We start from the raw sequence: 13360 nt of genomic DNA, 5'->3' as shown, positions 1-13360 counted from the left end.
GCTATCTCTCCTTTCTCAAAAACTTACGTATCTTTTGTTTTGGTTAATATATCTTTATTGATTTCAGAGGAGAAGGGAGAGGGAGAAAGAGATAGAAACATCAATGATGAGAGAGGATCACTGATTGGCTGCCTCCTGTGCGCCTTCTACTGGGGATGTGCCCGCAATCAAGGTACATGCCCTTGACCAGAATCGAACCTGGGATCCTTCAGTCCACAGGCCGACGCTCTATCCACTGAGCCAAACCAGCCAGGGCAAAAGCTTACCTATCTTGACGCGGATGTCCAGGCCTTCTAACTCCTGGGTCCCAAACAGCTCGTGGATCTCCAGGCTACACTTAACTACCACCGTGATCATGTTTTTCAGTTGCTTTCGCTCCACCTTCCACAGGGCAAGCAGGGCATCACCTTGAGGAGACAGACCACAGGGGCTCATGGCCTGCCCCGGAGACCAGGCTGCTCCGTATGAAATCTGGACACAAGCATGCCTCAACCCAGTCTCCTGGCCGCCGCTGCCTCTGAGACGCCTCCCATACCTGCAAATTTTAAGATGTCTCCTCCAAAAATCAACACCTCTGAGGAAAAAAAAAAGAAAGAAAAGAAGTTAAATCAAACTTGAATTGTTTAAAGCTAATAAAAAGAATTCATTCTTCATCCATGGAGCAGAAATTAGGTCAAGAGTACAGCAATTCAGAGAGCAGACTTGTGCTAAAGATGTCACCTCAGCCGTAGCCGGTTTGGCTCAGTGGACTGAGCGTCGGCCTGCGGACCAAAGGGTCCTGGGTTCGATTCCAGTCAAGGGCCTGTACCTAAGTTTCAGGGCTCCTCCCCGGCCGCAGGCCCTAGTCAGGGCTCGTGCAGGAGGCAACCAATCAATGTGTTTCTCTCACATCGATATTTCTCTCTGCCTTTCCCTCTCTCTTCCACTCTCTCTAAAATTCAGTGGAAAAATATCCTTAAGTGAGGATTAAAAAAAAAATAAAAAGATGTCATCTCAGACAAGTTACTTAAACCTGTCTGGTGTGTTTCCTCACCCACAGAATGAGGACATTGAACTAGACTGTGAACATGCTCTGATTCTGTGAATGGGAAAAACCGGGAGAGGAGGAGGTGGGATTTCCAATGAGGTCCGGGGACACCTACCCTACTCCTGTGATAATGAAGGCTCCTATGCTCAATGGAAGTATTATGAGCTGAGGCTTGAGTGACCCCGGTAAGTGGTGCGTGGCAGGACCCATAAGAACTGAGAATCAGGAAATTGGGAAACCACCACCATGGTCAACTCAGGCTTTGTTTATTACCAACTTGCATTTTGTTCGTTTAGGCTTTTTGACATAAAGGAAAATTTTTTCCTCCTATATATGTTTCATCACAAACTTGTTGAATACTGTTGTGCTGAGTGGGATGCAGAAAAAACAATAGATATAGTTTTTGCTTTTCAGGAGCATCACATTTTGCCTAGTGGGTGATACTAAGGCATTCCTAGGGGACTTAGAGGCTGACAGAAGATGAGACCCAGAGCTCACCTTCATAGAGGAAATCCTTTTCTTTTTTCTTTTTCCCCCTGTTAATCCTCACCCAAGAATATTTTTTCCAAAGATTTTTAGAGAGAGTGGAGAGAGAGGAAGGGAGGGGAGAGAGAGAGAGAAAGAGAGAAAGAGAGAGAGAGAGAGAGAGAGAGAGAGAGAGAGAGAGAGAGAGAGAGAGATGTGATAGAGACACGTCGATTGGTCGCCCCAGCAAGTGCTCCAACTGGGGCTGGGGATCGAATGTAAAACCCAGGTTCACGCCCTTGATCAGGAATAGAACCCGTGACCCTCCCATGAGCGGGCCAACACTGGCCAGGGCAATCCTTTTCTTCATGGATAGTTCATATTAATAATGCCAACAAGGTGGTGGGCAGAGGTTGAAAAGGAGACCAGGTTTTTCAGCCATTTCTACACGTTTCAGAAGCCATCATTGGAAGACAAATTACTGATGAGTTACTTATAAACCACTCATCTCTTCACACGGCATTCTCTTAATGACTACTTTCGGGTTATACTGATGCTGGCTTTTTGGTGTTATTGAATACAGCTAAGAGTATCACTACTACAGTTCCTTTCAAAGTAGTCTCTCGGCCAGTCCTTGAATGAATGCAAAACATCCTTTCCCTCGAATACTCGGTGTTAGTGAGGTTGGTTTGCATTCCTTCACTTGTACTGTATTGTATTTCAAAAAGACTGGTTTCATGCACATTTCCTGGGGGAAATTGAGAATGCTAAGCAATGGGACTACATCAGCTCATAACCAACAAATATGGAAAAACCACCAACTGACATGGCCTTAGCCAGGCCCGGGGGACACTCACTCTCCACTATTGCGCTTATGTAGTGGTTGAGGATCTCCACCAGCTGCTCAGCCCCTCGGTCCATGTACATGGCTGTGCTGAACTTCTCAGTCATGGCCGTGAAACCTGCGGCAAAGGGCAGGCGGTTTCCCTGGCTGCTCGGAGGAAGCAGCCAGAGCAGGAGAGGGGGCACACTGGGGAGCCGCGGGCCCTGCTTTAGCTACTGGCAAGGCTTCTTCAAGGCCTTTGTGGCTGGCCAGTGTCAGCTGTGCAGCCTCCACCATCTGGTGATTAGCACCAGGGACCTCCTCCCTCCAAATTTCTCCACTGTACAGGAATGTCCGCAGTTCCTTCAACGGGGTCTAGAGCTTCCATCCCAAGGTAAGGAAAGCACACAAAATTCCAGCACCTCGGAAGTGGTGGCCAGCTTACGGTTACGATGGAAACCCCATCTGGAGAGACCATGTGCGGAGGTCACTTTTGCCTGGGGTGTGTGTGAAGCCTGGTGGTTGAGTCACTGAAGTCGGGGCAGGGACACTGGAGCCTGAAGTTCCAGGTCAGGGACTTGGGCACCTTGAAGGCTGCCCGTGACCTGGCATGCTTTTAGTAGGTGAAGGTGTTTTCATAAAAAGCTGGGAAAAGGCACCCCAGTCCTGCCATCGAGCTCTGCCATAAATGGACACTCTGATGCCAACCTATCACTTGCCCACATTGGACATCCCTGTCGTGCTTGCCTGAAATATCAACAAACATCAAGACTCCGTCAAAGTAATCCACAGAGGGCCGCTCGGGACAGAAGTCTCCATAGACGATGAGGTCCGGTAGGTGAGCGGCGATTCTGACGATGGCCCGGTCCTGCAGCTCCTCTCCCTGTGTGCTCATGCTCCACACAAGCGTGCAGGTTAGGGTCACAGCAAGCAGCCCCCAAACACACCTTCTGAAAGAGAAGCTCAGAATGGAGGCAATCTTAGAGCCATTCATTCACTTTCCTGTTTCTGTCTCTCCCTTTGCTTGGTTCTAACTTGTGGACTACTTACTTAAGCAGCTGCGGGTACAGGGCCTGAGTTGTCGAGTCACCTTCAAAAGGGCCAACGTTCTATAAGAGAACCAGGCCTGGCCCTCGGACAGCTGTTACTGGGTGAGCACCACTGCACACAGGCTGGGGTGCAGGAGGGGAGCTGAAGGGCTCTGTCCGTTCCTGGGACGCAGTGGCCGGGCACTGTTCACTCAGTCTAGGCCCCCTTTTCTCTGTCCTCGTGTTTCCTCTTTCCTTCCCCCTCCCTTTTATTTTTTAAAATGTTACTTTTTTATTTTTTAATTTTTATTGATTTCAGAGAGGAAAGGAGTGGGAGAGAGATAGAAATATCAATGATGAGAGAGAGAATCATTGATTGGCTGCCTCCTGCATGCCCCACACTGGGGCTAGAGCCTGCAACCCCGGGCATGTGCCCTGACCAGGAATCAAACTGTGACCTCCTGGTTGGTAGGTCGACACTCAACCACTGAGCCATGACGGCGGGGCTCCCTCTCCCTTTGGTCTGCCATCTTTTCTCTCTCCTTTTTAGAAAATAAAAAGAAATAGTGTAGACGTGAGTTTATGTGTGTGGCTATATAAAGGTGACTAGGGAAATGGAGAATTATATATAAACAAGAAATTAAGTGTATTAAGGTACAGCCTTAGAGGGGAAAATTTAAAGCTTGTGTGTGTGTGCATGTGTGCATGCGTGTGTGCATGTGTATGGCTTTAAACTGTAAGTGGGAGGAAATATAGATATTTTAATTTGTTTGTTAGTTCTGAGAAAACGAGGACTTCCTAAGGCCTTTCGTTAGCTACTGGGGCAAATTAAATGATCACACTCTACCACCTTAAACAGGAATTGTACCCCCCACTTTTTCAGAGTAATCCAAGTTCCTAGAATAGGTGATACAGAAAATAAGAGAATTTTTTTAAAAGGAGGAACTATTATTGAGCAACAGGGAGGAACTGGTTAGAAATTCCAACCAGAGGTAGGTCATATTGGGGTACATAAAAGTATTACAAGGAAAAAGTGAGACAATTAACATCTATCTTAGAGTAAGAAAAGCATTCTTTTAAAATCAGGGAAAACATTAGTATATTTAACAAACTTTAAAATATATAGCAACCTCTAAAAATGAGTATTAAATACTAGAGGTCTGGTGCACGAATTCGTGTACCAGTAGGGTCCCTCGGCCTGGCCTGCAGGATTGGGCTGAAACCAGTTCTTTGACATCCCCCGAGGGGTCCCAGATTGTGAGAAGGCTCAGGCCAGGCCGAGGGACCCCACCGGTACACAATCGGGGCCGGGGAGGGATGCGGGAGGTTGGCCAGCTGGGGAGGGATTGTGGGAGGGATCCAGGGCATGTCCAGACCATCTTGCTCAGTCCTGATTGGTCGACCGGTCAACTGTCTGCCCCCTGGTGGTCATTGCACATCATAGCGAGCGGTTGAGCAGCCTTAGCATATCATTAGCATATTACGCTTTGATTGCTTGAACGGACGACCAGACACTTAGCATATTAGGCTTTTATTATATAGGACTAGGTATTAGATCATCTTTAAAAGGAAAAACCATGCCCTAGCTGGTTTGACTCAGTGGATAGAGCATCGACCTGTGGACTGAAGGGTCCTGGGTTTGATTTCAGTCAAGGGCACATGCCTGGGGTTGTGGGCTCGATCCCCATTAGGGGGCGGGCAAAAGGCAGCCATTCAATGATCCTGTTTCATCATTGATGTTTCTATCTCTCTTTCCCTCTCCCTTCCTCTCTGAAATCAATAAAAAATAAAAGGAAAAGCCATGGTGAACTTAAATGTTAAGAAGTTAACAAAAGGTAGAAAAAGAAGCATATAGCTAAGGTTTTTGTTCTGTTTTTTGTTTTTGAAGAGCAGCATTAAGCCACAGCATGTACGAGGAACAATCAATAGATAATGAGTAAATAAAACAATTTCTGATAGTGCATTTGATAAGGAAAGGTGTGAGAAAACAGAATGCCAAGAAAAACCTGAGATCTAAGAAAAATGCTGACGTTAAGAGAAACTAAAGGGGCTTTTTTAGGTTTATTGAAAGCAAGGTTATTAATAAAAGCAGAATAAGGACAAAGCTTAAATAGGATGGACTACACAATTCTTTTATTTCTGCCTTCTCCACTATGGAGAATTGAAAAGTATAACAAATATTGCTGAGAAAGAATTGAAGTCCAAGATAAGAAAGTGGTGATAAAGCCCCCAGTCATTTAAAATAAGTTTAAGTAGCCAGCCCCAGATAACCTATATCCACAGATATTGAAAGCACTGACAGATATAATGTCTATAATCTCAAAAAATAATGGAGAACAAAAGATGGGCCGAAACCCGTTTGGCTCAGTGGATAGAGCGTTGGTCTGCGGACTCAAAGGTCCCAGGTTCGATTCCCGTCAAGGGCATGTACCTTGGTTGCGGGCACATCCCCAGTAGGGGGTATGCAAGAGGCAGCTGATCGATGTTTCTCTCTCATCGATGTTTCTAACTCTCTATCCCTCTCTCTTCCTCTCTGTAAAAAAATCAATAAAATATATTTTTTTAAAAAAAAGATGGGCTGAAAAACTGGAGATATTCTGAATTTTGAAAGATGAGGCTATCTGCAGACTCCAGGAAACAGACTGGTAAACATAATGTATCAAGCCAGTCAGTATAGGTTAGGTTTTGCTTCATTAACAAGTAATTACAAAATCCCAGTGACCTGAAATAACAAAGGCTTATTCCTTGTTCATCTTTTGCTCATGATACGTGTCCATTGCAGGTTGGCTCAGGCTCTGCTCTATTGTTGCCTTCACTTTGGGACCCAATCTGGGACATCCTGGCTGCCAAGACAGTGAGGGGAGTCAGTGGGGCAGACTCATTCCTAAAGTATTCTTCCAGAAGTGACATATTTCACTGCCACTCACGTGACATTGACCAAAGCAAGTTATGCAGACATGTCTAATTTCAAGTAGGTGTGGAAGTGCTAGCCTACCATGTGAGCAGTGGGAAAGAGCTGGAATCTCTGTGAGCAGCCTCGTTACCATACCCAACAATAGGTGAGTGCTTAGATCAACAAGAGGTTGGTTAAAAGGGGTCAAAATGGATTCAGAGCCAAGAGCAAATTAGCGTAACTTCCTTTTTTGAAGGGTTATTACACTTTTAAATAGAGAATGCTATGTAACTTGACTTTAACAAGGCATTTAGCTAAATTTCTTATATCCTTGTGGGTAAGATACAAAATTATAAGAGTGATAGAAATGTAGTTGGCTGGTTAACAATCATACCTGGAGGGTATTGGTTTGTTTGTCTACTGTCCACTATTCTTCCTGGTCATGCCTGGGATGAAAACGAAGATAAAACTGGAAGGAGAGCTAATGTATTGAATGACACAGTCAGGATCTCCAAATATCTTAACTGACTAAAATAATCAAATTTCAGAAGAATAAATGCAAAGTGCTGTATTTAAAATCAAATGCATAAGCATATGGTGTGAAAAAGTAGATTTACTGCAAATTCAATGCTATCTTTAAAAAATATTTTATGTTGCAGCATAACATGTGCAGAAAATGCACAATTCACAAGTGTATAGCTTGAATTTTTTAAAGTGAACAGAACCATGTCATCCCTACTCATATCAAAAATGAGACCATTCCCAGCACTACAGAAGCTCCTTCACGCTATCTCCTGTCACCACCTCACTTGTTCCCAAAGGTAACTTCTCTCCTGATTTCTAACACTATAGACTACTTTATGTTTTTAAATGTTATGTAAATAGGATTATACTGTATATATTCCTTTGTTTTTTTCTCTAGAGTTTGTGATACTCATCATCAATGTTGTTGTGCATTCATCAATGCTTGTTCATTTTCAGTGCTGTAGAATATTCCTCCACTGCATTATAACAAAGTATCTATTCCACTACTGACCCATGAATTGTTTCTAGTCTTAGGGTATCAGGATTAATGCTGTTAAGAACATTCTTGAAGCGTTATCAGGCTCTAAGAGTGGTTGGTGGCTAAGTCGCCTGTGGGGACATCTGGTCTCTTCAGGGCCGTGGAACATGCGCCCGGGACTCGAGACTCATTGGAGGCCCAACCAGAAACCCTAAGAGGACAGAGACCCTAAGAGGACAGAGACCCTAAGAGGACAGAGTTGCTAAGGCAAAAACTTTTGTGATATTGGAATAGTGACAAGTACTGAAATAGAGAACAAATGTCAAAATGGTGAGGAAGGCAAAAAGTCCGTGTCCTGTTCCTAGAATCTATTTCTGACGAATCTCTGAGGTATGGCACATATTCTTGTCAGTTGGCTCAGTCAGCAGTCCATCTTGACACTCTGAAGAGCGGATGCAGAGAAGAGATGCTCAGGAGTGATGGGCAGCTGACTGGGAGGCTGAATAAATTATCTATTTTTCTACACCAGGCAGGGAATCATCTAATTGTTTAGTATTAGTCAGGAAATGAAGTAAACTCAATATTTTTGGTAATATCACCACAAAACGAAGACAAAAAAACCCCAAAGAATTGGACACTTCAACATGTAAGTAAAAAATGAAATGCTTTGTATGAAAAACTAAGAAATTACATTGGTTTGACAGTTTACACGTCCTTAAAACTGCAACGAGCAGGTTCGCTTTTACCACTATTCACCACATTTCCCAACCGGCTATCCTGCAGAGAGCATGGATGGGCGGTAAGGAAATTCATGATGATATACCTGAAGAACACAGCACTGTGTGTATGAATGTGAACACTTACACAAATGTGCATTCCACTGGATGGCTGAGAAGAGGAGGAAGTTGATGGACAAATGGCTCTGTGCCCAAATGAAATGAAGAACCAGAGCTAAGGGAAGCAGCTTAACGAAGAGAAAAAAAAAAAAAACACAGGGTTTGAGGCTACTGAGCCCCAGCTCTACATATACTGTATTTGACTGTGTGAAGAACTGCTCTGAGACTCAGTTTCCTCATCGGTAAAGTGAAGATGACACCTGCCTCACAGATCGGTGAGGACAAAGTGACGAGCACACAGTAACATATAAGAAAAAGCTGACAAAACAAAAAGCACTGGGCTGTGTTCCAGTTTGGGGGTGGGGGGGAAATGTCAGGAATTGCTTTATTGAAAGAGATAATTGAGGAAATAACACAATAATCATAAGTTAAAGCATTTTTTATTTTAAATACATTAAGCTTTAAGGAAAAAGAGAACTTTCTTATACATGTGTTTTGGTGAACATATGTATGCATTTCACTTGGGCAAAGGATATTGAACTGCAGTAGAGCCTGCCAGTTTTCTCAAGAGGTTGTACCAGTTTAAACCAAGATATGAATTCAGAGCCCTATATCCCAGCTAGCACTTGCTAATGTCAGTCTTTTTCCATTTTAGCCATCTTGATAGGTCTCTGTGGTTTTGTTTTCCTGGTGGTACTGATGAAATTAAGCACTGTTTCATATGTTTATTGGCCCTTTTGCAGCAATATTAAGGCACATAAGCAGTGTTCAAATCTGATCCAAAGCACTGTGTTAGTTCTGCTCGTTTTATTTGAAGTTCATTGACTATCAAACATAAAGAATGATGGGAGAGTTTGGGAATGTTGTCAGGACAAGATGACATTTAGGTGAAAACAGGAGTTGTCCTCACATATTTGAACTGAAATGTGAACGTTAGGAGACAAAGTTCCCTGTGCAAAGTCTAATGTGGGGTGCAAAGTCTAATGTGGGCCCCCACATTCAACAAAAGAACTCCCCTACTTTCTCCCTCCAGTAGGGATTGCATTTGGCTAAGCAAAAATAAGGTTCAAGGTTGAAGAGGGAAAGGAAAGTTGGTGTTTTTTTCCTTGGTGGGGGGAGCTAACTTATCAAACACGTGACCTTAAACAGTAGTTTCTGTAGGAAATGATCCTCTGAAGAAGTTCCCACAGAGATGCTGAGGGGCCACAGCAGAGACAGGACTGAGCAGAACTGAGCAGGGCAGAGTTCCATTCTTCCTCTCCTGCCCTGCTCACTACCTCAACTTGTTCTCTTTGCCTACCACTTGCAAGACTCCCAGAGTTAGCAAATAAAAATATGACATCTAATTAAATTTGAATTTTAAATAAATAATTTAGTATAAATATACCCTCTCAAGTATTGCATTTTATCTAGCAACCCTACTAGCAGCCACTTCGGTCTCCGCAATACCACACCCTCCTCACATGCACAGTATAGACTGTTTTGCTTTAGTTTTAACACCGTGTGGAGAGTGGGTTCGATTTTTCTCTAGGATTGACTAGGATCGATGGCTACCAGTCCCTGGGAGGCAAACTTAGAATGTTTGAACTGGGAAGTTTAGGAAGTATTGGGTTTCCTGGTGGGAGGCTGTCTATCTGCCTGAATGTAAGGCTGTCGAGGTGATTAGCGGAAAGGTGAATTAAACGATTGCTAAGATTCCATGGGTTTAAAGGGTGACCTGAGAACCTGGACAGCTTCTTCTGAGTTTATGATTACTAGGCAAGAAAAGTAGATGCATTTGGAAATTATGAAGACAAATGAAGATGGGAAACTAGAACAACAAAATTATTTGTTATGGGCTGAAGAGGCAAGGACCTCTAAAGTAAGTACTGAGAGTTTTTCTTAGGAACACACGTAAGATAATAGAAGTTTTCTATTTTAGAAGATAGTCTTCTGCTTTAAATTCTACATCAGAAAACAGTGATGTGGCACTTTCCACATGGTAATTGTAATTTATTAAGACCTTTTTGTGTGAAGCATTTTACATAGTTTGCCTCATTTAATCCTCAAAACAGCACTGAGGCGGCCTATGCTGGCTGAATGGCTAACTCTCCATCCCATAGACACAGACCCTGAAGCTCAGAACCATTAGGTCACACGGTTGGAAAGCTGGGTCTTCAGATTTGGAAGTCTATGTGCTTTCTACTGTACCATGCTATATCCCATTTGTATGTTTTATGACACTTTAGGGATCTTTCCCAGAGACAATACATATTAATTTTAGAGCACTCTCAATGCATGTTGATGGTACCCTCATCAATCATCTGGCCAACTCATTCACAGTTAAAGACAGAGCGTGAACAGAGTGGGATCTGAGAAAACATGGATGCACCTAAGAATGAGGATCCTGAAAGAGTGAAAGAGCAAGCAGGTGAGCGAGGCCCCAAAGTTGTGCCAACAGTTTCCGGGATGAGGGAGTGTGTGCAGTTTTTTTGCATAAAGAGAACTCAGCAGTACCCAAAAGTAAACATGAAATTAAAGATCAATTATATCCATTATTGTTTCTGTAAAGAGCTCTTCTAAAATTTTCTAACAGATTTCAGTTTCATCCAATTTTACATTAATATGTAAAATAAAGTTTTATGAGTCCAAAAAAGGAGGTGATTTTAAGGAACATCTTACTGCTCAGGAAACCTCGCCAGACCACTCCAGCCAACACAGCTTTTCCTCTGAGCTCTTAGGCACTTAGCTATAAATTCATGTGCCTTATTTTCTATTTAAATATCCTTCATTATCTATTGATCTGTGTCTTCCTCTGCACTGTAAGCTTCTCTTGTACCGATCGGGTTCTACACCTGTGTTTCCTCCATAGCATCTTCCTATCGTCCCCTTCACAGGGTAGGCATTTGCCATTTGATGGCTGATGAGGGGCTATCACGTGAAAAGTTGCAGAAGAGAGAGGTAAAGACAAGTCAGAACAATGGCACATCCAGGATAAACAGCACAGGCAACACTGATGCCCTCAAGCTTCTCACCTCACTTCAGACAGACACAGACAGAAGTGGAACCTTGACTCCTAGCCCAAGGCCTTCCCAACACCTGTCATCTCCCCAGAGGGTCACCCTCAGCCAGTCTTCCTGCGAGACTCCCAGGTCCACATACCTCCTCCTTCTCCAAGGCTGAGGAAGGCCAGAGCCTAGATTAGGGACTAGATCTTTCAGGAGAGTAGAAGCCAGGAAAGGGGCCCGGGTGGCATTATTCTGAAGACTGCGGAAGTACCATGTCTGTCGATAGCTGACCAGTAAAACGACAGTTTTGTCTAAAAGCCGTTTTCCTGGCCACACCCTCATCAGAAGCTCATTGTTTCATGTGCACTGACTATGCTTCTGATTGGCTGGCACTGCCCTGCCTCCCCTCCCCCGACAGCTCAGGGGGGCTAGTGCTCAGACCGGCCTGACTCTCAGGTTCTCTGGTCTAGACACGTGGGTTAAGGGTCAGTGAAATGAGGCAACAGTTGGTAGGTGACCATCATAAAGGCGAGTATCTCCTGAGTAAGCAAACATGAAGTTTTGGTCAATAATGATTATGGCTTTTACCAGGCCAATGGAATTTACCAGTTACAGTGCATTCAGTACTTATTTTCAGGGGCTTTTGTGTGGTAAATTTCTGACTTATCCTTTCTGACTGGTCATGTGGATACTTTTAACCAAATTCACCCCTAAGAGAATCTGCAGTCCCATGTGGCACTGGAATGGAGTTTCTTAACTCAATGTGACACTGGCGAAATGTTTTAAGACATATTTCCTAACAGTTGAAATTACGGTTTGACTTTCTAACAGTTCATATGTATAGCACAACTACAATTACACTTACTGACACATGTAAAACTGGGATTTAGAAACACTGAACTGGAAAAGGAAGCAAACATTCTCAAATAAAGCCCAACCCTGTATTTAAATTTACTGTATTTCAAAATGTTGTAAAACACAGTCGTCTTAAGGGAAGGAAAAAGGGGGCTCATTTAATTGTTTCTCAAGTGAAATTTCTGGTGTGTGGAAAACAGTCTTAACATAACTGAACTCACATCTCCTATAATTAAACAGACCCCTGAGGGGCAAAGCCAGTCTGAGTAAGTACCAGTGCTTTCTACTTCTGTCATTATATAAACAAACTCCTATAGCAACAGTTTTGCTTTATAGAGAGGAACCTGGGCTTTGAGGTCAAGCCTGTTAAGATTCAACTTTTCACCATCATTTTAACAACAGAAAAAAAAAATCTGTTTACTATGGAGAAACAGCAGCATTGACGTACTTAGGACCAATGTTTCCTTGAGACCAACGCCTAACCACAAAGATGAGGGTAAGAATCTACCTCCTACTGAGCATTCTCCACCCCGCCTCTGTCCCCCATCCCAAGCACTTGTTTTCTGCTTGAACCTGTGAAAGTTTCAAGAGTTCCAACAGTTATTACCTCAGAAAGTGTGCAAATAGGTTCACACGGTATATATATTTTGCAGCTACATTAAAAATTCCTTTGTGTAACAAAGTACTTTTCAAGTTGATCTTCAATAAACTTTCTATTTAACACCCATCATGGCCCAGGCACTGTGTTAAAACATTATCTCGATTCATCTAGACAACAATCCTCTACAGTAAGTACTATTATTACCCCCATTTGATTCTTGAAAAGACTAAAGCTCAGACCAAGGTCTGTTGATGTGGGGAAGACCTGGCTGAAACCCAGGCCTGGCAGACTCACACTGAGAAAACACACCTCATGAAGTCACCAGCAAGGGCTCAGTAGAACATTCTGATATAGAATTCAACTCAACTGGTCTCATCAAGTGATCTGTACCATTACGAAAGGTATTTTTACAGCGTGCACTACTTACATTGGTAGTAAGAACTTCGAGTATATCCATTCTTCTTCCTAAGTTTTTAAAAATAGCTGTGAAACTGACCACTGTGTTCTAAGTGGCAGTGCGAGTTTTTGATTGGACACGTTTAGTCATTTAATCTGTAAGATTCAATAATAGATGGATGAGAGTTTTGGGAAAGAAAGGAAATATGAGATGATTTGTCTATCAGTGGAACTTCTGAGAACCAAGAGGATGGCCTATGACTGCATCTAAATGCTACAAGTAATCTGACTGGCCAGTGGGGCTCAAGGGAGCCCATATAAAAGCCGGATTAAATGAAAAAAGAAACTGAAACACCATTTCAAAATATATTTTAATTATTTTTGTGCGTCTATGCCGTATTTCATAATAGATATTTTTCCTAAATGCTTAACTCTAGGAAACACAC

At 43.1% G+C, this 13360-nt stretch overlaps 1 protein-coding gene across 1 annotated transcript in view; it reads right to left on the bottom strand.

The window, feature by feature from the left end:
- ADCY10 (adenylate cyclase 10) overlaps window positions 1-11428 on the bottom strand; it is a 60198-nt gene extending 48770 nt beyond the window's left edge. Inside the window, exons 1-5 of the mRNA XM_054712127.1 lie at window positions 11217-11428; window positions 3063-3265; window positions 2350-2454; window positions 536-574; window positions 267-407 (exon numbers count right to left, since the gene is read on the bottom strand). Coding sequence (XP_054568102.1) covers window positions 267-407; window positions 536-574; window positions 2350-2454; window positions 3063-3265; window positions 11217-11404 — 676 coding nt within the window. The 5' untranslated portion in view covers window positions 11405-11428. The remainder of the gene's footprint in view (window positions 1-266; window positions 408-535; window positions 575-2349; window positions 2455-3062; window positions 3266-11216) is intronic.
- Window positions 11429-13360: the final 1932 nt, after the last annotated feature.

Source organism: Eptesicus fuscus, chromosome 22, assembly GCF_027574615.1.
Source record: "Eptesicus fuscus isolate TK198812 chromosome 22, DD_ASM_mEF_20220401, whole genome shotgun sequence".
In the NCBI taxonomy this organism is placed as follows: domain Eukaryota; kingdom Metazoa; phylum Chordata; class Mammalia; order Chiroptera; family Vespertilionidae; genus Eptesicus; species Eptesicus fuscus.
Note: the sequence above shows the minus strand (reverse complement) of the source record. Positions and strands in the feature narration are given on the sequence as shown.